At 36.7% G+C, this 27,845-nt stretch overlaps 1 protein-coding gene across 1 annotated transcript in view; it reads left to right on the top strand.

Moving 5' to 3' along the window:
* Positions 1 to 20,447: 20,447 nt before the first annotated feature.
* Positions 20,448 to 27,845, top strand: part of SNTG1 (syntrophin, gamma 1) — a 481,189-nt gene continuing 473,791 nt past the window's right edge. Inside the window, exon 1 of the mRNA XM_006901168.1 lies at positions 20,448 to 20,489. Coding sequence (XP_006901230.1) covers positions 20,463 to 20,489 — 27 coding nt within the window. The 5' untranslated portion in view covers positions 20,448 to 20,462. The remainder of the gene's footprint in view (positions 20,490 to 27,845) is intronic.

Genomic DNA, 27,845 nt, shown 5'->3' with positions numbered 1-27,845 from the left:
CTGATCTTTTTTATCATATGCTTTAAGTCATCTTCACATTTTGTAAACAAGTTTATATTCTCTGAATAACACAGTTTATTGATGAGTCTTCCTCCAATCCTGATGAAACATTTTTCTTCAAATGATTTAGTTTCTTGAATAATAAGCAGATTGGCATACCAATAAAATAGATATAGAAAAAGGATACATCACTGATTCACACTTTTTCTGATTTTAAAACTATGTAGCAGGAGAACAAGCAGATTTATCCTAGAGTGGGTGAAACCAGGCTTCTCCTTCCAGGTAAGGATTCTGAAGCTCTGTCTGTACCCTTTTTCTGTTTGGACAACTACATTTATGTATAGGTTTCACATAAGTAAAATTAAGGTTTCTAGAATTTCATTCTTCTAAATGTAAGGCGTAATTTTTTATAACCCACATGGTCAAATGTCTTTACAGTCAATAAAAAAACAAATAAACCTCTTCCTTTTAGTGTCTTCTTTCAGTCAAGATCTATCTGATATTTCTCATGGCATGACCCCTTTGGAATCCAAATTGACTATTTGGCAGTTTCCTCTCAATGTACTGTTCCAACTACTTTTTAAAAAATAATCTTAATCAATATTTTACTTGTTTATGCTATTGTATATGCTAAGGCATGTTTGATGCCACCAGCTGCTCCGCAGGAGAAGGATGGACTATCTCCTCCTGTGTGCTTAACTGCCTCTTAAAACTCACAGGTAGAACAGCTATGGGTTGATTCTCACTCTAAGGTACATAACAACACAGCATATGTTATTAATGACATTGTTGAATAATTTTAATCATCAGTTGGATTACCTTTTTTAGAATGATGACAAATAGAGATCTCTCCTATTCAGTTAGTAAAGTAGCTGGCTATCTTCCAAACTTTTTTGGCATAGACTACAGAACATATCCAGGGATGCATCTGTTCCTTGAAACATGATATTCCATACATTTTTAGAGCGTCAGTTTTATTTGTTTGGTGTGTTCTTTTTTCATATTTTTCCTTCATTCACCTCCCCCTGCGCCGCTATGTTTTCAGTGTAGATTGAACTGCTTTCTTCATTATCAGTGATTTTTGAGCATATGCTACTACCTGAAATGCATCAGTGTGGACCAATTCATAATGGTACAGTGACTCAATGTATTCTTTCCATATTTTTAAAATAAATATTTCCATCATTCATATACACTGTGTTTCATGCATGTGGATTTTGTTCCATCAAGTCCTTCATTTGTATAATATTTTGTTCATTTACATTGTGGTGTTTTTTTCCTGTCCATTACAATCACTCTACCATCACTTTTTTTAGGTTTTGTATTTGTTTATTACCTATTTCAGGTTGGGAAGTCATCTGGAGCAGCTGGATTCTATGGAGGTTTGTTTTCTGGTTCTGGTGAGAATTAGGGTAGAATGTTTATTCGCCATCAAGTGTGAATTGATTTTATCTGGCCTATTTAAAAATTATTTTGGACACCAGTATGGGGTTGGAATTCAGGTTGGGAAGTAGTCTGGAGCAGCTGGATTCTACAGAAGTTTGCTGTCTGATTCTGGTGAGGATTCTGTTTATGTGACAATGATGTGTAAATGCGATAATGGTTACTCATGATGGACAGTATTTGGTGGAGCTCCCCAATTAAAAGAAGCTTGGAAGCAGGAGTGACATCTAATTCTGAAATAGCTTGCCTCTGGAAACTCTATGAATTTAGACAAATGGTGAAAGTTATACAAGTGTTTAGTTCTTTCGATCGTAGATCACTATGGGTCATCTATGACTCTACAGCACTTTACAACAACAACAACAACGAGAGAGCTCTGTTGGCCTAGTAGATAGAAAGTTATGCTACCCAGCTAAAGGTGGGTGATTTTAATTCATGGCCCTCAGGCCTGGTTTTAATTGTTTTTGGTCAAACATTCTTCTAAGTGTTATAGCATTGGCCTGCACATTTGCTATACAGAGGTAGCTTGTGGTTGCTGTGAAGATAAACACTGACACTGTTGTGTCGAATGCGATAATGGTTACCCATGGTGGACAGTGTTTGATGGAGCTTCTTGACTAAAACAAGCGTGGAAGCAGGAATGGCATCCACTTTTGAAGTAGGTTGCTTCTGGAAACTCTGTGAACTTGGAGAAACAGTACAAGTTATACAAGTGTTCAGGTCTTTCATTCACAGAGTCACTATGAGTCATCCACAATTTGATGGCATTTAACAACAACAACAACAAGGTCATCAAGGAAGGATAGAACCCAGTTCATGCCAAAAAAGACAGGTTATTGAAGATAAACTGCTGGGATGCCTCCAAAGCAGAGATCAGCACCTACTTAAAGTTACAATGGCGTTTTATATTGTCTTAACAAAGAAATTGGGAGTCAGGATGTTCACAGCTGCTTGGTACAAGATAAGGGAACAAGTTGGGGTCACAGATAGTTATTTCTGGAAGAGGGAGGTGAAAACAGTTCCTGCAGCTCTAACAGAGATAATGTTGCAGCTGGTGCTTCGATCATTACTGTAGTCATTTTGGGGAAAGAGAATGTACTGGAGGAAAAAAAGAGGGGAGAAGTTAAACTCTGCTGTCTTGACATAGTGTTCCTTTATATAATGCATTTTTTATCCTATTCCATTTAAAAATGATTTGCATATATCCACTCTTACATATGATGCCCCACACAATACCTCATACACACTCTACCTCATACATTTAACCATGACCTATCTATGTCTTTCTTAAAAGAAAAAAAATGCTGAACAAATTATTCCAGAATCAGGATCTTAAAAGAGGAATATGACATCAGGATCAGAGATATACTCATCAATAATCTGCATTATACAGATGACTCAACTTTGCTTGCTGAAAATGAGGAGGACTTAAAGCATTTGTTGCAGAGTATCAAAGAATATAGCTTTCAATATCTCAATGTCAAGAGAACAAAGATTCTTTCCATTAGACTGATAGATAACATCACAATAGATGTTCTCTCAAAGATGTTTTTTTCTCAAAGATTGAAACGGTCAACAACTTCCTCTTAATTGAATCCACAATAACCACCATTGGTACTAGCAGTCAGGAATTCAGGAGACATATTGCACTGGAGAAGTCCTCAGGGACCTCTTCAAATTATTGAGTAATAATGAGGACTAAGGTCCATCTGATTCAGATAAGGTCTTGTGGACTGGAGGGACTGCTCATTAGAGAAGGACAACATGTTTGAAAAATTGGAGATACAGCTCAGGAGAGAAAGACCCCAGATAAGATAGATTGACAGAGTAACTGGAGTAACGGAGTGTTGGAGTCAGTGAGACTGACTCAGGGTAGGGCAGGCTTCAGAGATATTGTTCACAGCGTCTCCATGAGTTGCAGGCAATATAACAACAATAACTGTTCAGTTTTATTGTCCAGGATTTTGTTGAAAATTTTTGCATCTATATTCATGAAAGAAATTGGTCTGTAATTGTCTATTTTGGGTAATCTTTGCCTGGTTTTATATTTGGGTTATGCTTGCTTCATAGAATGACTGTGGGAGTGTTTCTCCTTTTACCACTTTTAAAAAATAATTTAAGTGAAATTAGAAATTATTCTTATCTGAATGATTCATAGAATTAATCCATAGAGCCATTGAGGCCAAGACTTTTTTTTTTTTTTTTTAGGTCTTGTTGGCTTTTTTTGTTTTTTGTTCTTTGTTGTTTTTTTTTAATGACCTGCTTAATTTCTACTTTTGTGATAGGTCTGTTCAAGTGTTCTACATTTGTCTGTGTCAATCTGGGTAGAGAGTGAGTCTCAAGGAACTTGTCCATTTTCTCTAGGTTGTCAAATTGATCAGACTATAGTTTCATAATATTCTAATATTATAAATTTATTTTCAACTGGTTCTGTTGTGACATCACTTTTAACATTTCTTAATTGAATTGAGTCTTCCCTTCTAAGTAAATTTTGCCAGTGTTTTATCTATTTTATTGGTGCTTTTGAAAGACTATCTCCTGGTCTTGTTGATGATTTCAATTATTTTTGTGTTTTTATGTCATTGATTTCTACTCTTGTCCTTATAATTTTCATTCTTCTACAGGCTATGGGGTTGGTTTGCTCTTTATTTGATGGAAGTGTCGAGTTTGGTCATTTATTTTCCTTCTTTCTTCTTTTTTTATGTATATTGCTATGAACTGCTACATGAAGACTGCATCAGCTGTATCCTAGGGGTTTTGGTATGTTGTATTTTCATTTTTTTTGTTTTAAAATTATTTCATTTTTTTATTTTTTCTATAAGCCTAGTGTTCTAGTTAGGGTGTTATTTAGCTTGCACATGGATGCTTTTGTATGCTTTATTTTCTTGTCCTTGAATTCTACACTTATGTTATTATAATCTGAAGAATGTGGCATCAGGATTAGAGGTAGACTTATCAACAACCTATGTCATGCAGGTGACACAACCTTAAAGCACTTACTGCAGAAGATCAAGGACTGTAGTCTTCAATGTGGATTGAAGCTTAAAAGCAAGAAGACAAAGACTCTAGCCCCTGGAACAACTGGAAGCATCATGGTAGATGGAGAACAAAGTGAGGTTGTTAACAATTACAGCTTACTCAGTTCCACAATCAACACTGTTAACACCAGCAGTCAGGAAATCAAAAGACAAATTGCACTGGAATAATCTGCTGTCAGGTACCTTTCCAGAGTACTGAAAAGCAACAATGTCAGTCTCAGACTAAGATGTGCCTAATCCAGGCTATGGTCTTCGCAATTACTTGTTATGCACAGAGAGCTGGACAGAGACTAAGGATGACAGAAGAAGAATTGATACCTTCCAATTGTGACACTGGAGAAGAGTCTTGCATCAAATGGTAGACCATCGACTGCCAAGAAAAAAAAAATTGGTCTGTTTTGGAGACGGTGAAACCAAGTTACGTCTTGGAGGCTAGGATTTTGAAGCTCCATCTCACATATTTTGGGCATGTGTCCAAGAGGGACCAGTCCTTGGAGAAAGACATCATTATTGGAAGGATGGGGGGACAGTGCAGGAGAGAAAGACCCCAGATAAGATGGACTGATCCAGTGACTGGGCCAATGGAGGTCAGTGTATCAAAATTAGACTGTCTTGGAACAGGGCAGGCTTCCCAGATGTGGTACTTAGAGTCTCTATAATTGTAGGCAACTCTACAGCACATAACAACAACAATCTGAAAAGATACTTTGTATTATTTCAGTTTTCAATAATCTGTTGAGGCTTACTTTGTGTCCTATTATATGATCAAATTTGGAGAATGTACCATGTGCACTTGAGATAAATTATATTGACTTTTAGTTGGGTTCAGAATGCTGAATACATCGATACGGTCAAGTTTAGGTCTTTGCATCTTTGCTAAGTTTCCATCAAATTTACCCATCTTTTTGTGACAGTGATATGTTTAAATGTCCTACCCCTATTGTAATGCTGTCTATTTCTTACTTCAAATTTGTTAACCATTATTTTATGTTTTTCTGGTCTACCATTTGATGCATAGATGTTGACCAAGATTTTGTCTTCTTCATCTATTATATAGTATCCTTCCTTTTCTTTCATGATGGTTTTCATCCTGAAATATGTTTTATCAGACATTAGTATTGCCACATCCTGCTTTTTGTGAATGCTCTTTGTGTGGTGTATTTTTTCCACTGTTTAATTTTTAATTCACCTTTTTTTGTCATTTTTTAAATGTGTCTCTTACAAGAAACATATTCATGGGTTTTCCTTTTTTATCCCTTTGCCACTTTTCTCTTAGTAGGTGCACTTAAGTTATTCATATTAAGTGTGATTATAGACAGGCCACATTTTATCACTGCCATTTTGCTATGTGTCTTTTTCTCTTGTTTCAAGGTATTATGGTCAATCCTTCCTTTGGTGTCTCTGAGGGAAGGACTTCCCTTAGAGTTTCTTGTAGATATGGTCTTATTTTTTGCAAATTCCTTAAGTTTCTGCTTTTCTGCAAATGACAATTTCTTCTTCATATTTGCTGGACAGCTTTTCTGGGTATAAGATTCTTTCCTGGCAGTTGTTTTATTTCAATCTTCTGTATATGCCATCCCATTGTCTTCTTGCTTACATGGTCGATGCTGAAAATTCAGAACTTAATCTAATTGGTTCTACTTTGTAGGTAACTTTTTGTTTTTCTCATGCTGCTTTTAGTATTCTATCTTTATCTTTGATTTGGGGGAAGTTGACTATGATATGTCTTGATGTTTTACTTTTGGGTCTAATCTGTTTGGGATTTGCTGAGTTTCTTGAATGTGAATTTCCTCATTCCTCATAACACCTGAGATGTTTTTATCTAGTACATTTTCCCTAATTTTCTAAGTGCTTTTCCTATCTTCTTATGTTCTGGAATTCTGATAATAAGCATGCTGGCCTTTTTGATGTTATCCCTCATGATTCTAATATTTTCTTGTTTTTCCCCCCATTCCGTCTTCTTTCTTTTTTTTCCTCTAGTATGCTTCCATTCGGGTTCTTGTTTTCCAAATCACTGAGTCTCTGTTCCATTTTTTCCGTTTTGCATTTTTCCCCCTCCAGCATGTTGAAAACTTATGTCATGTTAGTCTTTATATCCTGGATTGTATTTTTGTGTGTTCCTGTTATTTTTTGTACTTTGTTGGCTGTACCTTCTCTGTCATGTGATTTTTTTTTTTCAAATTTTTCCACCTCTTCATCTATAGTTTTATTTTTCCATCTTTTGCAATTTCTTCCATAGTTGTTCATGTTTCTCCACATCAATATATTTCTTCTGGTTCCTTGTCTCTGGAGAATTCACTTAATTGATGACTCTGTTCTTTCATTTATCATTTGCCATTATATGAAAATTTTCTTGATATGTGTTAGGACATTTTTATTGTGTCTACATAGGTTGTTGACAATTCTTTCTTTTCAGGATATTTTTTATTAGTTATTAAGTAGTCCCTTTATGGTTGAGGGCAACTCATTAAACCAGGAGTCCTTTCTGGTCTTATGGTGTGGTAAAACTTACCTTTCCTAAAGTCCTGCAACATCTTTCCAGTTTGTAGTCCAGCCCTGCAGGAATCTCACCTAAGTACTGCTCACCTCTTTTAATGGTTTTTTTTATTGTCCTTAGTGGTTCTGGTGCCCTGCATGACTGGAGACCATCTTTTCCTCACTGCTGAACGCTCTCTATTGGGGATAGGTGGAGGGGACAGGTCTATCTACCTCTAGGTTAGACAATGTCTCAGCAGTGCTACTTAAGGTCTTTTGCTTGGAGCAGAGACAAACGGACCTCACATCTCAGTTGCTGTCTTTGGCTGACCCTCACATTGTTCTTTTTTCCTGCGTCTGATCAGGAGGAAGCCACTCCTGACAAAGGCCAGGTGGATGTAATAGGATCCAGCTGTACCATCCAGCCACAAGTCTCAGCCGGTTTTAGTGGGTTACACTTATCTCCTCTCCTCTATTGGTTTGGAGAGGTTGCTTGCCACTTGAAAAAAATAGGTCCAGATAAGTAGTAGTGTCCAATGTAAGTATAAGATGATGTGAACAGCCCACCTGTGCCCCCTTCCTTCTGCTGCTGGCCAGGAGGATGCTGCTCTTTTCAGAGCAGGTTTCAGGCCTGTTCTACATAGGATCACTATGAGTCACAAGTGACTTGATGGCACATGACAACAACAACAACATTACTAATATGACACACAAGCAAAATCCTGCTGAAGATTATCCAAAAGCAAATGGAACACTGTACTGAGAAGCAATTATGTCAGTCTAAAAACTAAGATGCACCTGATCCAGGCCATGGTCTTCACAGTTATTTGCTTTGCATGAGAGCTGGACAATGACTATGTATGTCAGAAGAATTGATGCCTTTGAGTTGTAGTTCTGGAGAAGAGTCTTAAACATATCATTTATCACTAAGAATATAAGTAGATCTGTCTTGGAGAGAGTGAAACCAACTTTTTCCTTGGAGGCTAGAATTTTTTAATCTTTTTCTACATACTTTGGCCATGTGATGTGGAGGGACCATTCCTTAGAGAAGGACATCATGCTTGGATGTGTGGAGGGACAGCACAGGAAAGGAAGACCTCAGATGAGATGGATTGATACTGTAACTGGGGCAATAGGTATACCATCTATTCCTGGAGCCTTATTTTTTGCCATTTCCTTCAAAGCAGCCTGAACTTCTTCTTTCATCACCATAGGCTCTTGCTCATATATTGTTTCATGAAATTCTTCTATGTCTTCCAATTCCTTTTGATACATTGACTCAGTATATTCTTATCAACATTAAGAAAACAAATAATTTCACCACTGGACCAATAGATAATATCATGTTAGATGGAGAAAGGGTTAAAATTGTCTACAACTTCATCTTACTTGAATGAACAATCAACACTCTTGAAATAAACAGTCAGAAAATCAGGAGATGCATTGCATTGAGAAAGTCTGCATTCAGGGACCTCTCCAAATTATTGAGGGATGAATACATCAGTTTGAAGACTATGGTGCACCTGATTCAGGCCACAGTGTTTTCAGTCACTTGCTGTGTATCTGAGAGCTGATCAGTGAATGAATACGACAGATAATTAGTGCCTTTGAGCTGTGGTCTTGAAGAAGAATACTGAACATTGAGTACTGATTGCCAAAAGACAAACATAAAGGTCTCAGAGAAAATAAAAGTAAAATTGCATGGAAGACACACATACACACACACAAAATTCATATACACATGTTAAACTTTACTGAATATAGTTTACCTATAGAAATTATTAAATGTGTGCCAAGTATGTTAAATTGTGTTTAACTTCACAAGTCTGAGGCTATACTTCATCTATGTCTAAAAGATATCTGTGTGTGTGTGTGTGTGTGTGTGTGTGTGTGTGACTGAATTCTATATGAAGAGAGAAAGTTTTGACTGACTTGATGTCCAATCTCAGGCAACTTCAACAAAATCTAATACAGAGTTATTATTGTAGTTGTTCTGTACTACTGAGTTGAAATTGATCCTCTAGCAGATTTTCAGGGACAGTAAACTACATGAGAGGAAATTTCCCAGTTATGACACAGTAAATATTATCTGAATACACCAATGAATACATACTTTGAATTTGAAAAATAAAAGACAACTTCTCACCACCTAGTCAATAGACAACATCATGATAGATAGAAAAGGATTGAAGTTGTTAATTATTTTTCATCTTACTTGAATTCACAATCAATATCTGTGGCACCAGCAATCAGAAAATCAATAGATGAGTTGTATTTTTAATATTTACTGTCAGGAATCTCTCTAGAATGCTGAAGAGCAGCAATGTAAGTCTAAGACTTAGTCTAAAGACCAAGGTTCACCTAGTCTAAGCTGTAGTATTCTTAGTTGCTTATTATGTATCTGAAAACTGGACAGTGACCAAAGATTAGAGAAAAATAATTGATGCCTTTGAGTTGTGGTACTAGAGAAGAGTTTTTAATAACCCATGGACTGCCAAGAGAGCAAAGAGGTTTGTCTTGGAGAAAGTGAAACTAGCTTGTTCCTTAGAGGCAAGGAAGGTAAAATTCTGCTTCACATAACATTGCACATGTTATCAGGGAAGGCCAGTCCTTGGAAAAGGACATAATGCTTTGAAAGGTGGAGGGTTAGCACAAGAGACAAAGACCCTCATCAAGATGAATTAACGCCATGATTGTAGCAATAAGGTCAAATGTGTTACAAATGGTAAGATTGGCCCAGGATAGGACATAGTTCTGAGCTACTATTCATGGGGTAACTGTGAGCCAACTATGAGTTGCCTTGAGAGTAGATAACACAGCAGTGTAACTTATCAGTGTTAGTTTTAGAGTTTCTCAATAATCACTCATTTATATAAAGGTTTGCTATGTCCTAGTTTATGCATATCAGGTAAGTATTTGATATTAAAATGCTTCTATTTAATTTACAAAGAGAATTGATGCCTTTGAGGTGTGGTGTTGGAGAAGGGTACTGAATATACCATTGACTGCCAAAAGAAGAAACATATCTTGGAGTACAGCCAGAATGCTGCTTGGAGGCAAGGATGGTGAAGCTTTGTCTTGTATACTTTGAGCATATTGCTAGGAGAGGCTTTTCCTTGGAAAAGGTCTTGATGCTTGGAAAAGTGAAGGGAGAGTAGAAAGGAAGACATTTAATGAGGTAGATTGAAATAGTGGCTATAGCAGTGGGCTTGAGTGTATCAGAAATTGTGAAGTTGATGCAGGACAGAACTGGGTTCAGATGTTTTCCATAGGGTCGCTATGAGTCATACTCATAATAATCAGTATGATGTATATGGATATCCAAAGAAGGAAGGGATGGGGGAAGGGTGGCTGAGGGTGTGGGGAAGTGGATGGAAGTCCTGGAGTCACAGTGTACAGTGGGCGGAGGCAGGGGATGAAAAAAGAAAAGCTTAACACAACACTCACAAAAAAACAATGTACAAGAACAAAACACAAAGTAAACAAATAATTTTATGTAAATCAATGATTTTTTTTTACAAAATAATCCTCTTGTTATGGACAGTGAAGTGGCTATTTAGAAATACCACAGTGAATTTTGGTTTCTTCAACAGGAATGATTTCAATTAGTCAAAATCCAGGGTTGAACTATGAAAAAAATCACGAAAGCAAATTTTATCTAACAAAATTGCTCTGTCATTTCCAAAAACAGCATTTCCTTACACTATAGTCTTGTGATATTGTGTGTGGTCAACTCAGTGACTTGTCTTTTGTAATATATCATGTATTTTTACATGTTTTTCATAGAGAAATGAAGACATATGAATATCCATTCAGGTCTAACCTTGAGGAAAATAGGAACCTCAGAACACTTGATTGTGCTTACATGAAACCTATACTTAGATCAAGAAGCAGTTCACAGAACAGAGCAAGGAAATACTGCCTTGTTCAAAATCAGGAAAGGAGTGCATCAAAGATGCATCCTGTCCCCATACCTTTTCAATCTGTATGCAGAACAGATCATTTGAGAAGCAGGGCTTTGTGAGTACAAGTGTGGCATCAGGATTGGAGGAAAACTCATTAACAACCTAGGGAATGTAAATGGCACAACCTTGTTTGCTGAAACTGAAGAAGACCTGAAGCACTTGCTGCAAAAAGTCAAGGACTGTAGTATTCAATATGGATTGAAGCTCAATATCAAGAAGACAAAGATTCCCACCTCTGAACTAATTGGCTGAACCATAATAGATGGAGAAGAGATTGATGATGTTTGCAATTACTGCTTGTTCTGATCCACAGTCAACACTCTTAACACCAGCAGTCAGGAAATTAAAAGACAAATTGCACTGGGAAAATCTGCTGTCATGGATTTATCCAGAGTGCTGAAGAGCAACGATGTCAGTCTAGATACAAAGGTGTGCCTAGTCCAGGCCAGGGTCTTTTCAATTACTTGTTATGCTTCAGTGAGTTGGACAATGACTAAGGGTAATAGAAGAAGAATGGATGCCTTTGAGTTGTGGTGCTGGAGAAGAGTCTTGAACATATTACGGACTGCCAAGAAAACAATTAAGTTTGTCTTGAAGAGGGTGAAACGAAGCCCCTTCTTGGAGGCTAAGATTTTTAAACTCTGCCTCACTTTCTTTGGGAAAATGGCCAGGAGAGATTGGTCCTTGGAGAAGAACATCATGCTCAGAATGGTGGACAGACAGTGCCAGTGAGGGAGACCTCGGATGACATAGATTGATACATTAACTGGGGTAATGGGGCTTGGTGTGTCAGAATTAGTGAGACTGGCTCAGGACAGGGAAGCGTTCAGAGCTACTGTACATAGGGTCACTATGCATCACAACAGGCGACTAAATGGCACATAGCAACAATAACATACCATGACAGGGTTGGAAGCAGGAGTAGCATCCACTTCCTAAACAACATGCCTCCGGAAACTCTATGGACTTTGATAAATGTCAGTAGTCATAGAGGGGCTTCAGACCTTTTGTTCATAGGGTCTCTGTGAGTCGTGCTTTACTGAAAGGCAATCAGCAACAATAACAACAAGTGGGTTTTAAATATTGTTCTGTCTAATTTGTGTCTAATTAGTATGAAGGGAGATCTGCTGTCCCCGTGGAAAGGAGCTGACTACACAAGCTGCTCCTTGGGAAAAAGGCAATCTCTTCTCATATGATAAAACTGTGTCTGAAAACCTGCTGGAGCATCAGCTATGAGTCAACTCTGACTTGATGGTACAGAATAACAACAACAATTTGTGAGAGAAATTACCTGATTTGTTTTGGAAAGAGAATATAGCTTGCTTCCAGGAAAATCAAAGATAACCTCTTCTTGGTTATGATTTTACATGTTAGCCTTCTGCATAGCATTTGGATGAAAAATGAGTCCTCTCTGATTAAATAAGTAGAATTCACTGAGATTTCTTTCTCATAAAAAGTACAAAACTCAAAATTCACTGGCATTGAGTCAGATATGATTCATAGTGACTCAACTGGCTTCCTCATGCTGTGATAGCAACTGGAAGAAACTTCCAATCTAAATTGTTCTATAATTTTCCTTACACCCCATTGAATTGTGTGATTATTGAGTGTGGTTAATTCAGTGACTTGTCTTTTTTGTATTTCATGATGTATTTCACCATGTATGTATGTCATAGATAAATGAAGACATACAGGCTGTTCAAATCTCTCCCTAGACTACCAGAAAAATGCTGGTGAACTGGCACTGCTGCAGATGTGCACCTTCTATGTTAGAAGCAAAACTTGTTGCCTTCTTTCTTTATCTTAGCATGTGAAAAGCTTTCAGTTCAGAAGCTTTTGTCAGATTAATGAAGTTATTTTCAAAGGCCACTAATTTGGATACCTTGGGTCCTGATTATTCTGTGGGAGGATGGAATAACACTATCCAATCTCCTTTGCCTTCCCTGGCTGGAATGTGGAATTGAGGATAGAAAATGGACACTATCAGCCTATGTGTGGACTTCTCTTGCTAAGAAGAGCAAAGATATTACATAGACAGAGGGTGATTTCAGGACACTTTGTAAAGGTTAGCCCTCATATGTGGATACTTTGATGAGAGACACACAAAGTGCAATCTTATTTGTTGTTGTTGTTGTTATGTGCCGTCGAGTCGTTTCCAACTCATAGCGACCCTATGCACAACAGCCCTAAACCCTGCTCAATCCTGTGCCAACTGCACCACCTCTGACACACCCATCCCAATTACCCCAGTCACCGAATCAATCCATCTCATAGAGGGTCTTCCCCTCCTGCGCTGTCCCTCCACCCTCCCAAGCATGATGTCCCTCTCCAAGGACCCGTCCCTCCTGGCAACATGTCCAAAGTATGTCAGACGAAGCCCCAGAATCCTTGCCTCCAAGGAGTAGCTTGGTTTAATCCTCTCCAAGATGAATCTGTTTGTTTTCCTGGCAGTCCATGGTATATTCAGTACCCTTCTCCAGCACCACAGCTCAAAAGCATCCACTCTCCTTCTGTCCTCCCTAGTCATTGTCCAACTCTCTGATGCATAACAAGCGATTGCAAATACCATGGCCTGTATCAGGCGTACCTTAGTCTCCAGAGAGACACTGTTGCTCCTGAGTACCTTAGAGAGGTCCCTAACAGCAGACTTTCCCATTGCGATACACTTTTTGATTTCCTGACTGCTGGTGCCAAGAGTGTTGACTGTGGAGCCGAGCAAACTGAAGCTGTGAACACTCTCAATCTCTTCGTCATCCATCCTGACGCTCCCAATTGGTCCAGTGGTGAGAACCTTTGTCTTCTTGACATTGAGCCTCAGTCCATACTGAAGGCTGCAGTCCTATTTACACAACCTTTTTTGACATTTTATAAAAGTGAACTAGCTAAAATGTTAAACAAAAGGAAAAGATTAAGTCATGATGAATAAATGATCATCTCTAAGAATGCCCTGGGTGGCTTAAAAGCTTAAGAGCTCAGGTACAAGCACCTGAGAAGGAAAACCAGCTAATCTATGTTTATCAAATCAACCAATAAAGACCCTACTGCAAAAGGCCTTAAAGTTTACTTAAAATAGGAAGCACAAGTGACTGTCATTTTGATCCTATAACCATTCATTTATTCAGATCAGTCTCTTTCTATAGAGCCAAGACATGACTGAAGAATCTGAAATGGGCTTGGGGTACAAAGAAAGAAAAGATATGTTGCATGTTTCATCATTTTTCCCAGGGCAACTGTTACATAGACATTTTCCTTTTCAGTAAATTGAACTGCTATAGTAAGCTCTGAATTTTATGGGCATTATTTTTAACTTACCAAAGAATTTTGGAAATTATGCAAATCATTTATTTCTGACATGATTTTATAGCTGTATTTTCTATTCCATTGTATGTAACAACGAACTCAATATTCCACTTACACATTCTTCCATATGTGTGCAATCAGATAAGTTCATCCTTTTTATTTTGTCAACCTTCTGCCAGAGGAATCATTTTTAAGGGAAGCAGCAGCATTTTGTATGTAGCATTTATGGAATTAGCTGTTGTTATTTAGGTTTGCTTTCTCTTTATTTCCTTGCTTTCTTTATTTTATTTTTTGTTGTGTTTTTACAAAGATAAATAAATTCAAATTTTCAAAATATTCAGAATTTCTTCTTACATCCATCTTGATCTTTTCTTCCTTCTCTGTCTTTGCAATGACCTTTTGCATTCTTCCATACCAAATATCAGGAATATTCTTGATATCCTCCAACAACTCATCTGTTCTTCGTGCATTGGTGTTCAGGCCTCAAACCTGTTCTTGAGATGGTTTTGAAATTGAGGTGGGAAAGTCTCAAGGTCAAATTTGGGTTCCTGTATACTTGATTTAATTTTCCTCGGCTTCAGCTTGATTTTGCATATGAGTAGTTTGTGGTCTGTTCCACAATCAGCATCTGGTCAGCTTCTCCAACAATTCTTTCAACAAATAAAATATATCTGATTCCTATGCATATCACCAGGTGAAATCCATGTTTATAGACCGGGTTTATGTTTCTTGTAAAATGTATTTCTTATAAAATGAGTAAGTTGTTGATTGTGCAAATTCTATCATTCTATCTCCAGCTATATTTCTGTAACCAAGTCCATGTTTTCCAACCACTGATCTTTCTTCTCTGTTCCCAACTTTTACATTCCAAGGACTGCAGCTCAACATCAAGAACAGAAAGATTTGCACCACTGGGGCGATTGACAGCATCATGATGGATGGTGAAGAGATTAAGACTGTTAACAGCTTCAGTTTGCTTGGCTCTACAATCAATACTCTTAGTACCAGCAGCCAGAAAATTAAAAGATGAATTGGGAAAGTCTGCTGTTAGAGACATCTCCAAAGTTCTTAAGAGCAACATAGTCATTCTGGATAAGCCATGGTTGCCATGGTTTTTGAAATTACTTGCTATACATCAGAAAGCTGGACAATGACTAGGGATGATAGAAGGAGAATTGATGACTTTATGCTGTGGTGCTGGAGAAAAGTATTGAATATACCATGGACTTCTAAGAGAACAAAAAGTTTGTCAAAACGTCATCTGACATACTTTTGACATGTTACAAGGCAGTATCAGTCCTTGTAGAGGGATATCATGCTTGGGAGAGTGCAAGAGAGGAAGACCCTCAATGAGATGGATTGATTCAGTGACTAGGGTAATGGGATAGGTGTATCAGAGACAATAAGATTGGCACAGGATAGAGCAGAGTTTAGGGCTGTTTTACATAGAGTCGGTATGAGTTGCTGGCAACTCAATGGCACATAACAACAAAAACCACAACTAATATCCCTGTAATAGATTTTTTCTAATAATCATAGCTTGTGAAATGTATTTCCAGAAATATTTAATAATTTTTCTCTAACTTAAGTGAACTACTAAAAAAAATCAATAATCTAATTATTTCTTATATTTGGATGTGTAAATAAAAATAAATTTAAATACATATGTGCTTGTGCATTGTACATATGTGCATTTATGAGTATGTACTTACTACATTATATTTAACACAGAATATGATACACATATACAGGAAATATCTGACAGTTCATATGTCATAGCAAAAAAAATAATATTATGAAGAAAACAAATGTATACCTAGAAAAAACAAAGGAGATAAAAATGAGGCAAAATAAATTAGAATTTGAATGTATTATTTAAATTACATCACTATTGAACTGTCTAACAAATTCGATGTTTTTCTTATCTCTCTCTTTTTAGTTTACTTTAGAAATACTGCTGTATAGTATATTCTTGACCTAATCATGCTATTGAAATTGATAGTACTTAATAATTATACTCAACAGATTTACAGAAATATCTAGAAGAGTAGCCACATACTGTTTGAGGGATTCTGTTTGGCTCTGTGCTATATGAGCTATCCTTGAAGACTACTACCATGGCAATGACAGAAATGTAAGCATCAGGGAAGACCTTCATGCCCTCAAAAGAAGGTACCACCTAGTCATTTTAATACATTCCCACTATTCAGGACCAAGTAAATGTTCTGGTGATATAGGGGGAGAAAGATGGGCATTCTCCTCCCTGAAGATTTATAGCCTTAGAAACTCTCTTGATTTTTGCTGAGTTGGACTCTGGTTTAGGTTTACATGTGTATGTGTGTGTGTGCATGTACCACATTCAAATATATGTATGATTATGTACCTGTAATTAAGAATTGAAAATTTTTTCTACTTTTGCTGTAAAAGAATACACCTACTCTTATCATTGTTATTATTATGTGCTGAGTCAGAACCAACTCATAGCTGACCCTCTAACAGGTTTTCAGAGGCGACCCATCTTGCTCATTTAAGTATCTCATTATCTAATATTTCACATTTATGATGATTGTAAATAAAACACACAAAAATATTTGTTATACTAGTACTTTGTGGATATATGACACACTTATGTAAACTACAGTATCTGAAGTGATAGGCAAGAACAATGCTGACTTGTCACATTAAGGCTATGTGTTGATTTAGTTGGGTCTTGATTCTTACTGGCTTGACAATAATGCAATGATTTAACCTGGAAGTTAGGTAGTGGTATAATTTGACAGTTATATAATGATGTAACTCCCTCCATTATGAAATCTGATTTGTTCTTCAATAAACTATCATAAATGGCTGATTTTCACATAACTTGGATTTTTGGAATCCAACTAAGGATTTTCAGTGGTACTAAATCACATGGCAGTCTTGAGATTGTCCATGCCTCTCCCACAGAACAAACTAGTGGATTTGAGTCACATGCCTTTGGGATTGCAGTGCAATTTTTTAATGTTAGATCACTGTTGTTGTTAGGTGCCATCGAGTGGCTTGCGACTCATAGAGATCCAAATAAGGAATGGGTGTACTTTTTATCAAATTAAGGATAAAAAGATATTAACAGGCTATCAAAATGTAATCTTAGGAACAATTTTGAAAAAAATTAAAATGGTATTTTTCTAATGGATCAATACAATTTCAAGCAGTTTGTTTTATTAAATTGTAATAAGCTCTGACGGCCTAGTGGCAAGAAGCTGCGCTGCAATCCTGAAAGCATATGGTTAGAATCCACCAGCTGGTCTGTGGGAGAAGGATGGGCAGTCTCCTCTCTTGCAATTAACTGACTCTGAAAGCCCACCACAAGGTCAGCTATGGGTCGGTTCCTACTCTGGTACACAACAAAAACAACCTTATATAATTACATATAATATTTAATAAGTATACATAAAATCATATGTATGACAATTTAATAGCAACAGTAATATCTAATGAAAATAATTTAATGCAAGAAGAGAGCTCAGGTTACTTGGTAGATGAAGAGTTCTTCTCCAAGGAAAGAAGATGGGCAACCTCTTCTTATGGGGTTTACAATGCCTGTAAATTTACTGGAGAGAAGCTATGAGTTGGTTACCACTATATGGAACACAAGAACAACAATAGCATCATCAAATACCTCTAATGCTTCTCAGTAAAACTAAGCCTATCCCCTTAAGATTTATTTGGCTAAAATATAAATATGTTTAGTTGCTATAGAAAATCGTGAATTTCTTTTCTCTCAGATAGCGATGATAATCCCTAAGCTCAATAATAGAATAGGTAATTTATTAATTCAACATACTTAATGGATTGTTCCTAAATTTCATTTTACAAAGAGGCATAAAAAGATCTACACGTATTCCTAATTTCCGTCAAGTGCAAAACAACTCATAACCGACCGTGTGTTGAATTTCTGAGCCTGTCTTCACAGGAGAACATTACCGTTTTTCTTCCTTAAAGCAGTTGGTAGATTTGAACCACCAGGGAAGTGTGCCCTTCAAGTTAGCAGTGTGTCTCATTATAGTCTATGCCATTAGAGCCAGTGATTTTCAATTGCAGAATTCGAACTTTCAGTTACTCCATATATATCGGAAAGTTGTGCAATGAACAAAGAAGACTAAACTAGATTTAATGCTTTTTAATTATGGTGTTGATTGAACATACTATAGGCTTCCAAAATAAGAAATAAGTCTCTTAGAGGAAGTGAAATGAAAGTGCTCCTGAGAGACAAGGATGGTGAAACCTTGCAGAAGGCCTTTGTATTTAAAAGTCAGTTGTTAATTATATTTTGGAGGAACATTCTTCTAAGTGGTACAATACTCTTTTGTCAATATGCTTTACTGGGGTAACCTGGGGTTGCTGTGATTCTGAACCTTGTGCTATTGGGGTGTCAAATGTGATAACGGTTACTCATGATGGACAGTGTTTGGTGGAGCTCCCAGTTTAAAACAAGTTTGGAAGCAGGAGTGGCATCCACTTCCTAAACCAAATGCCTCTGGAAGCTCTGACGACAGTTATAGAAAGGCTTCACGCCTCTGTTCATAGGGCCGCTCAACTCGTTCATAGGTCATGCTCAACTTGACAACAATCAACAACAACAACAACAATGTTTTGGGTATATTATCAAGATGTGCCAGTTTTTGCAAAAAGACATTATTCTTTGAAAGATAGAAGGACCATGTAAGACAGGAAGACTCTCAATGAAATGGATTGACACACTGATTTCAATAATGATCTGAACAAGATGGAGATTGTGAGTGGTACAGGGCCAGGTTTCAACCTGGAAGGTCCTTATGAGGCATAGTTAACTCAATGTCATCTAACAAAATACAGGTATTTAATTTTGAGATTAACTATCCATTTTACATTGAAGTTTCATGTACCTCAACCATTTTGGTTTTGTTCGTCATTGATTATTAGAATTTATTTTTCCTTTCTCTCTCATCGCCATTGTTGGAGCCTACTTATAGATGACTGACTCTTTATTGAGATTCTAACACTGTAATTCCAATGAGAGGAAAGTGCCCTTCTTTCTCCCAAGATTTATAGTATGAGATGTCAAATTTCTGCATCAACTCTTCAATGTCTTTATATTAAAATTAAATAAAACCAAGTTGTACAATGAACTCTGGTTCAGGCTATTCTTATTTATCCCAGAGTAGAACTTGACTATTTAGTTTGCAATGGTTGATTTTCAAGAAGAGATTGATCCTTTTCATCCAAGGCACCTGACAATTGCAGACAATTTAATTGCAGATAATTAAATCTTTGCTTAATATCTGAACAAGAAACATTTTCAGCACCTATGATCTCTTACTTACCTTAGAACGAGTCTTAATATTAAATTATCATATTATGAAAAATATTAAAATATTTTTAAAAATTCTTACGAGGATTTGCATATATTTAAGACTATATACATCATTTGGATTGGAGAGACTCGAAATGAATCTATATTGGACTCATTTAGTTAAAAGTTTGATTTAACTTTATATTATTCACTCTGCTGAATAGCTTGCTTCATTACATCATTGTCCTAGTGAGAATTAGTCATGCAGATAGCTTTTAATTAAAACAGAATAAAAGATTAGTCAACATTTTTTCAAGAAGTAATCTCATAGAAAGCAACTTTTCAGTACTCTTTAATCACTTTCTTCCTAGATGCAAACCTTAGTAATAGAATGAATGTTGGGAATGAGCTAACACACTTGAGAAAGCGCTTGATCACATCATGGAACATGTCTGAAAGCTCTGTGAAGGGGAATGGAGATGGAATGCACATTTTTAGTCACATTGAACAACAGTGCCGGATTTTTACTCATACTAACTAGGAATTACGGTTTTTCTTAATATTCCTCCTTCCTGTCTGATTCTTAGACCCAAGACTTTTTTCCTAATACTCAAGACTCTAACTCATTACCAGTTAACTCTAGTCAGAGTTAACTCTTAACTGAACCCCCAACGGGATTTTTAGAAACTCTAGGAAATTATTCATCTTCTCCAGTGTACTCACTGGTGGATTGGAATTGCCAGAATAGCAGGGTCTTTGGGTTATCAGTGTAATTCCCTAAGGAGTATGCCAGCAGAGCTCAGCTATTTTGCCTGAGTCAGCTTCACAGTCTAACACTTTATTGGTACCTTGCTCATCCACTTGATGCCCTGCCTCACAGCTTGCTGTTTCTGTCTTTCAGACCATAAATTCTGCGGTACCTAGCACATGGATTTCAGGACTGCTTGTGAAGAGGTAAGTTTAAATGAATTTTGATTCTCAAATGAGAGAAATGGCATGCCTGAAGAAACAAGTACATGGTGCCCCTTTACATATCTGGGACACATCTTTGAGTCAAAGAATGGGATATACCAGTTTAAAGGAAGATATGTTTTGAAAAGATTCTAAAACTAGAGTGCTTCAGGAAACCTTTGGGTATTGTCATTAAGAAGAGGGAAGCAACACATTTGATCAGGCTGAATTGCTCTTCTTCACAAACCATGCCCTGTATAATTGCAAGTACTGGAAGTATCAAAAGTCATACTTGTCACCCAGTAGTTATAGATTAAAAATAATGAAGGCTAATTTAAACTCGAAAGTCCTGAGATTTTACCATTGCACTGCTTAAATATTTTAATATTTTTTGACAGATATTAATGTGCCAACTCAGATTTTCTCTGGAGTGGTTGTTACACTTTGATACAATTTAAAGTGATCCATTTCTCTTTCAGGGATGTTAAAGGCCATTTTATCATGCAGTTCTTGTTCAGGGACCCCAGGGAGCATAACTTACCTAATTTTGGGAAGAAGACTTGATTTTACTACACTTAAAACATTCAAAGAATGGATTCTCTTTAGACAAAATCCTAATATTCATAGATTAAAAATACCTTGCAGCTACTTACAAGTTTAGAATATTTTCTACATGGTAATAACACAATGTACATAGTAACAACTGTATTTATGTAAAGAATTAAAAACAAACAAAAACTCCAGTTTTTAACATTTGTGAAAATTGTTTTCTAAGTGAAAATTGTTTTCAGTGAAATGTCATGAGTTTAATTTTATTTCATATACAGCTGTGAAAAACAATTCATTATTTTCTTCTAAGGCCTTTTTAAAAACAAATCTGTTTTAAAGCATATCACAGTTGGTGAAAAGTTCAGAATATATACAAATGTTGTGATTTTTTTTCTCTCGAAAATTTATCAGTTTCTTTAATATGTCAAAACTTATGGGGAAGGGGAGATGAGCAGAGATGTAAAGTGTGAATAGAGAAGGAAATCACTAGGGTAACAAGAGTTTGGTGAGCAGAAGAGAAATGTGAAGTAATTAGGAAAGATCCTGTAGGGACTTGAAAAGATGAGGTAATAGTAGGCATATATTAATGGTGATTAATTGTATAAAAGACAGTGTACATGAGTGATTAAAACACTGTGAATATAGGAATGTGTGAAATTCATTGTTACATGACTAATATACAATATATACAAATTTTGTATGCAAACCAATAGAAAACAAAAATAAAGTGTAGAAAAAAGAATAAGAATACATCATATGTGAACTTTCTAAGTTACCTTAAATTGTTGTGTGCCATCAAGTTGAATATGACCTTATAGTGACAATATGAGCAACAGATATGAATCCTATCCTATCTTGTGCCGTTCTCTCACTTCATACACACTAGAACCCACTGTGGCCCTCAGTGTGCCAGGCTACCTGGCTGAGGGTCTTCCTCTCCTTTTTCTGACCCTTTGCCTTTCTAAACATCATGCCCTTTCTAAAGAATAGCCTCTCATAGCAATACACCTGAAGTATGTGAGGCATAACTATTGTCTCCACAGAGCACTCATCTTTGAATCCAAAGAACACTCTTGTACTTTTCCCCAAGACTTATTTGTTTGTTCTTTTGGTGGCCCATGGGATATTCAGTGCTCTTCTCCAACACCACAGCTAGAAGGCATTAATTATTCTTTTGTCATACTTATTCATTGTCCAGCTCTAAGATGCATAGCAAGTTACCAGAAAGAACATGGCCTGACTCGAATGAACCTTAGTCCTCAAACTGGCATTATTGCTCCTCAATAATTTTGAGAGGTCCTAACTGAAGCTTTTCCAAGTGGAATACATGTCCTGATTTCCTGACTGCTGGTACAAAGGGTGTTAATTGTGGATCCAATTTCTAGGAAGTTTATTATTTCAATCTTTTCTCCATCTATTGTGATGTTGCCTATCAGTCCAGTGGTAAGAAATTTTGTTTCCTTGACATTGAGATACAATATGTATTGGAGGCTGTATTCTTTGATCTTTTGCAACATGTGCTTCAAGTCCTCCTCACTTTCACCAAATAAGGTTGTGTCATCTATATAACAAATGCAGGTTATTAATGAGTCTTTTCCCAATCTTGATGCCACATTCTTCTTCATAGAGTCAGGTTCCTTGGATAATTTTCTCTGCATACAGATTGAATAGGTGTGAAGAGAGAATACAACCCTGTCACACTGCTTTCTTAAATTTAAGCTATTCAGTGTTCTCTGGCTCAGTTTGCACAATAGTCTCTTGGTCTAGGTATAGGTTTCACATGAACAAAATTAAATGCTCTGGGATTCCTATTCTTCTCAATGTTAACAATAACTCCTAATCCATGCGTTCAAATGCATTTTCATAGTCAATAAAGCATAAACAGACGTTCTTCTGATAGCCTCTACTTTCAGCCATCATCCAACTGACATCAGCAATAAAATCCCTTGTACAATGGCGTCTTCTAAATCCTGCTTAAACTTCTGGCAGTTCCCTGTCTACGTACTGTTCTGGCCATTTTTTGAATGATATTCAGCATTATTTTGCTTGTACGTGATATTAATGATATTGTTCAATATTTACCACATTTTGTTAGATCACTTTTCTTTATTAGGGATGGGAACAAATATAAAACTCTTCCAATCCATTGGCCAGACAGCTTTCCTCCAAATTTCCTGGCATAGACTGGTGAGCTCATCCAGGTCTGCATCTGTTAACTGAAACAAGCCAATTGGTATTCCATCAATTCCTGGGGCCTTATTTTTTCCAATGCCTTTAATGTAGCTTCAACTTCCTCTTCTATTACCATTGGCTCTTGCTCATACGGTGCTGCCTGAAATTTTTCAGTTTCAGTCAGTTCTTTTTTTGTACAATGGCTCTGTATAATCCTCCATTTTTTGATGTTTCCTAGATCATTCAACATATTGCTCATAGCATCTTTCAAAATTGCAACTCAAGGTTTAAGTCTGTTTTTCATTTTTCTCAGTTGAAAAATACAGAACAAGTTTTTCCTTTTTTATTTCCCAATCCCAGCTCCCTGTATATTCCATTTCAGTACTTTGCTTTGTCTTCATGAGCTACCCTTTGAGATCTTCTGTTCAGCCCTTTTATTTCAGCATGTTCCTTTTGTTTTGGCTTCTTGATTTTTTAATGCCATTTGCAGAATATCTTCTGATGTCCGTTTTGGGTTTTTCTTTCTCTGGTTTCTTGGTAATTACCTTTTGCTTTCTTCATGGATGGTATCCTTGATATCATCCCATAATTCATCTGGTCTTCAACCATTGATGTTCAATGCTTCCTTCAAATGGATTCTTAAGATGATTTTGAAATTTAGATAGAATGAATTCCAGAACTTATTTTGATTCTCATGGACTTGTTTTAATTTTTTTGGTCTCAATTTGAACTTGTATGTGAGTAATTAAGGGCATGACCCACAGTTAGCCCAAGGCCTAATTTTGACTGCAGATACTGTGATTCTACAATTCTTTCCACAGATGTAATCAATCTTATTTCTCAGTATCCCTTAAGGTGAAGTATGAAATTGGAAAACCAACTGATGGTGATCAACAACAACAACAATGTCAAATATCAGCAACCTAGTATATTAACCATTTGACTAAAATCTGGGAGTTCCAGTTGCCTAGTGGTAAAGAGTTATGCTGCCAACACAAGTCAAGCAGTTTAAATTCCCTGGACCTTAGGATAGCCTCTCATGTCTTGAGGAGGGACATGTATGGAATGCTTGGGGCTCCTGAGGCTTTCTTTTCATCCCAAGTGGGTGTAAGCAAAGGGGATTTGCCTCATGAATTGAGGGTCTTGGCCCAGAGTCGGCCAGCATTTGGGCATGCTGGAGTGTTAAAATACTGAAATGTTTGGACATGCCTAATGCAAGCCTTGGGCTAGTGTGTTGTGAATCTCGGCTCAAGCTGGACCTTAGGATGGCCTCTTGACTTGCTCTATTGAAATAACATAGAATTGCTGCAATGATGGGTCACAGGTGAGTCATACACCATAATTGGCTACCTATCATGGGCAGCAGGACTGGCATCCACTTCCTAAACTGCATGCATATGGAAAGTCTAACAACTTGGAGAAATGATGATAGTTATAGAAAGTCTTCAGGCCTTTGTTCATTTCCTGTTTATATATGTATCCTTCCCTCATGTGTACTCATTCAGTCTATATGGTGGACAAATCATTAAAGAAGTAAGACTTTGTGAAGAAACATGTGGCATCAGAATAGGAGGAGATTAAAGAAGCAGCGCAATGCTCCCAGATGGGAACTTTTGGGTGGTGAGAGCCAATGAGAATGCATGATTATGGGGGAATTTGAAAGGAAGGAGCTCATGGAGTTTGAACTATGCTCTGGTTCTTAAATTCATTAGGGCCCAAGAGCCTCAGGTCCTCAGGCCAATTGGTTTTGGTCAAACATTCTTCTAGGTTGTATAGCTCTGGTATGTCCACTTGCTATACAGAGGTAATTCGTGGTTGCTGTGATGCTGTACACTGTGACAATGATGTATCAGATGCAATAATGGTTACCTATGGTTGGCAGTGTTTAGTGAAGCTCCCCAATTAAAACAAGCTTCAAAGCAGGAGTTGCATCCACTTCCAAGATAACTTGCCTCCAGAAACCCTATGAACATGGAGAAAGGATAAAAGTTATGCAAGTGTTCAGGTCTTTCATTCATAGGGTCACCATAAGTCACCTCAACTCGATGGCACTTAACAACAACAGCAACATTTACAATGAACAAAGGATTGAAAATACAAAATTCAATCATTCTATTTCCTGCCTCATTTCTATCACTAAGCCCATATTTTCTCTCTATTCCTTCTTCATTGTTTCCAGTTGTGTTTTTTATTTTGGTTTTTTTGTTTGTTTGTTTGTTTTTTGTCAATAGTTAACATAAATGCATCCTAATTGCATGTTTGGTTAATTTTGAACTATATAAAATTTGGAAAAAAATTCAATTTCTTTCTCTTTGGCTCTAGAAGTAGAAGCATATTTGAATAATAGTTGTATTAACAGATCTTCCATGTATGTGTATGGATAATATCCTTTCACTCACAATTTATATTCAAAGATGTTGTTGTTGCCTTGAACTGTCAAGTCAGAACTGACCCATAGCGGACCATCTGGTTCATTTTAAGAAGCAATAAATAGCATGGGAGGAGATTGCCCATCCTTTTCCTGAGGAGCATCATGTGACTTTGAACAGTATGCTCTCAAGATTGCAGTGCAATTTCTTGCCACTAGGTCACCAGAGCTTCCTATTTAAGGATAGAACTTGAAATTAACTTTTTTACTATGAGTGCAACATCATTCTTCTTCTGTTTTTCATCCTCAGCATAGTGAACTATATGATGATCTGATTCAAACTGACCAAAGCTAGTCAACAAGACCTTTGGAAGGCCCTTGTATTTAAGGCGAGCCCCTCATCTTCATTTTGGGTGGGGAGACTAGACTCTGTAAGATGGGCACACTTGTTTTGGTTGTGGGTCATGTAGAATGGTTGGGTTGGGGGTTTTTTGTCATTGTTGTTTGGATTTTTTTTTTTAATTTAAGCTTCTTGTTTAGCGTCAACAAGACTTTCAGGATGGCCCTTATATTTTTAAAAATTGGTTGGGCCCAAGGGCTTTTGGAGGAACAGTCTTCTAAGTGATACAACACTCTTCTGTCAATTTTCTGTACTGAGGTAATCTGGGTTTGCTATAATGTTGAACCTTGTGCCACTGGAGTGTCAAATGCCATAACAGTTGCCTATGGTGGACAGTGTTTGGTGGAGCCTCAGTTTAAGAAGATTTGGGAGGTGGGGTGTCCTCCACTTCCTAAACTGCATGCCTCTGGAAACTCTTTGAACTTGGAGAAATGATGATAATAATGAAAGGCTTCAAGTCTTTTGTTCATAGGGGCACTAGAGTAGTGCTCAACTCGAGGCAATCAACAACAGTAAAAAGTCCATCTCATCTCACTAATGCCTTGAATGTTGATATGGGCCTCAGACTAAACCAACCAATTTATTTAGTTACATTATAGTGGGTTTTTTGTTTGTTTGCCTGTATTTGTTTGGGTTTTTTTAGTTATACTATACTTATTTATGTATTTTCTCTCTCATCTGTATATCAAATACCATTCACCTTTAGAATTGCGCAGTGGTAAGTTTTGTTTTCAAATTACATTATTATTTTAGAAATTTTCCATGCTGCTTTAAGCTTAAATTTTAATTCTGGGTCATTTTAGTTTTAATTGCATAGAGGTATCCTCTTAATTTTAATTTTATTTTCATTACATAATATGACTATTATTCTTATCAATCTATTCCAGTGTTATTGATAGTAGCATATTCATAAAAGTAAATAAATATTTATGTAAGAAAACGTTGTGATTTTTGTAGTTGAGATTGTATGCACCAAATCATAAGTAACAAATGATACAATTCAGAGATTATCTTAAAAAACATCAACATTACAAAAAAATTAAGGACATCTAAAAAAGTACAAATAAGGAAACAGACAAAATAACAATGAACATGAAAAACATGAATTATTTTAAATATTTGTTTTGAGATATTTATTAACTTCTATTTGGAGTTCAAAATAACTGTCAACACCTGTACTGTTGGAACCTTTTTTATTTTTTGTTTCATTGGTACAAGGTTCTCTTGTATAATCCCTTTAAGAGTCATGTCAGAAATAAATAGACCATGTCTTGTAAAAAAAAAAAAAAAGTCGTGTCAATTTAGTCTCTGCCATGTCTTCAATGTAGAATGTTCTCAAAATAGTACTTGCAAGCAAAAGTGTCCACATGTCCCTTTTAATTAGCAGGAATAGAAATCTTAAATACACTGCTATCACTTGTCTATCAGCTTGTATCCTATGATGGTTTGTGTGTTACTTTGATGCTGGAAGCTGTGCTAGCTGTATGTAAAATATCCATTGACAACCTTCGTTGGACAGCTCAGGCTAAGACAGACTGGCCATCCACTTCTAAAATAATAGGTCCTTGTAAATGCTATGTATACAATGTAGCATTGTCTGACAATTGTGCCAGAAGTTAAGGCCCTAATGTTGTTGTTGTTAGGTGCTAAAGTCAAGTATGACTCACAGAAACCCTGTGATAAAAACATCTGAACCCTGTTCTATCCTGTGCCATTCTTAAACTTCCTAACACACAAGCACCCATTGTGGCAGTCACCACATCAATCCATCTTCCCAGCATCATTTCTCTAGTGTTTATTGGGTTTTTAAGGGCCTGTAGAGTGGATTATATTTGGGGCTAGGGGGTGGGGTTTGGGGAGGTGCGGGGGG

Source organism: Elephantulus edwardii, unplaced genomic scaffold (assembly GCF_000299155.1).
Source record: "Elephantulus edwardii isolate Elephantulus edwardi_28Jun2011 unplaced genomic scaffold, EleEdw1.0 scaffold00313, whole genome shotgun sequence".
Lineage (NCBI taxonomy): Eukaryota > Metazoa > Chordata > Mammalia > Macroscelidea > Macroscelididae > Elephantulus > Elephantulus edwardii.
Note: the sequence above shows the minus strand (reverse complement) of the source record. Positions and strands in the feature narration are given on the sequence as shown.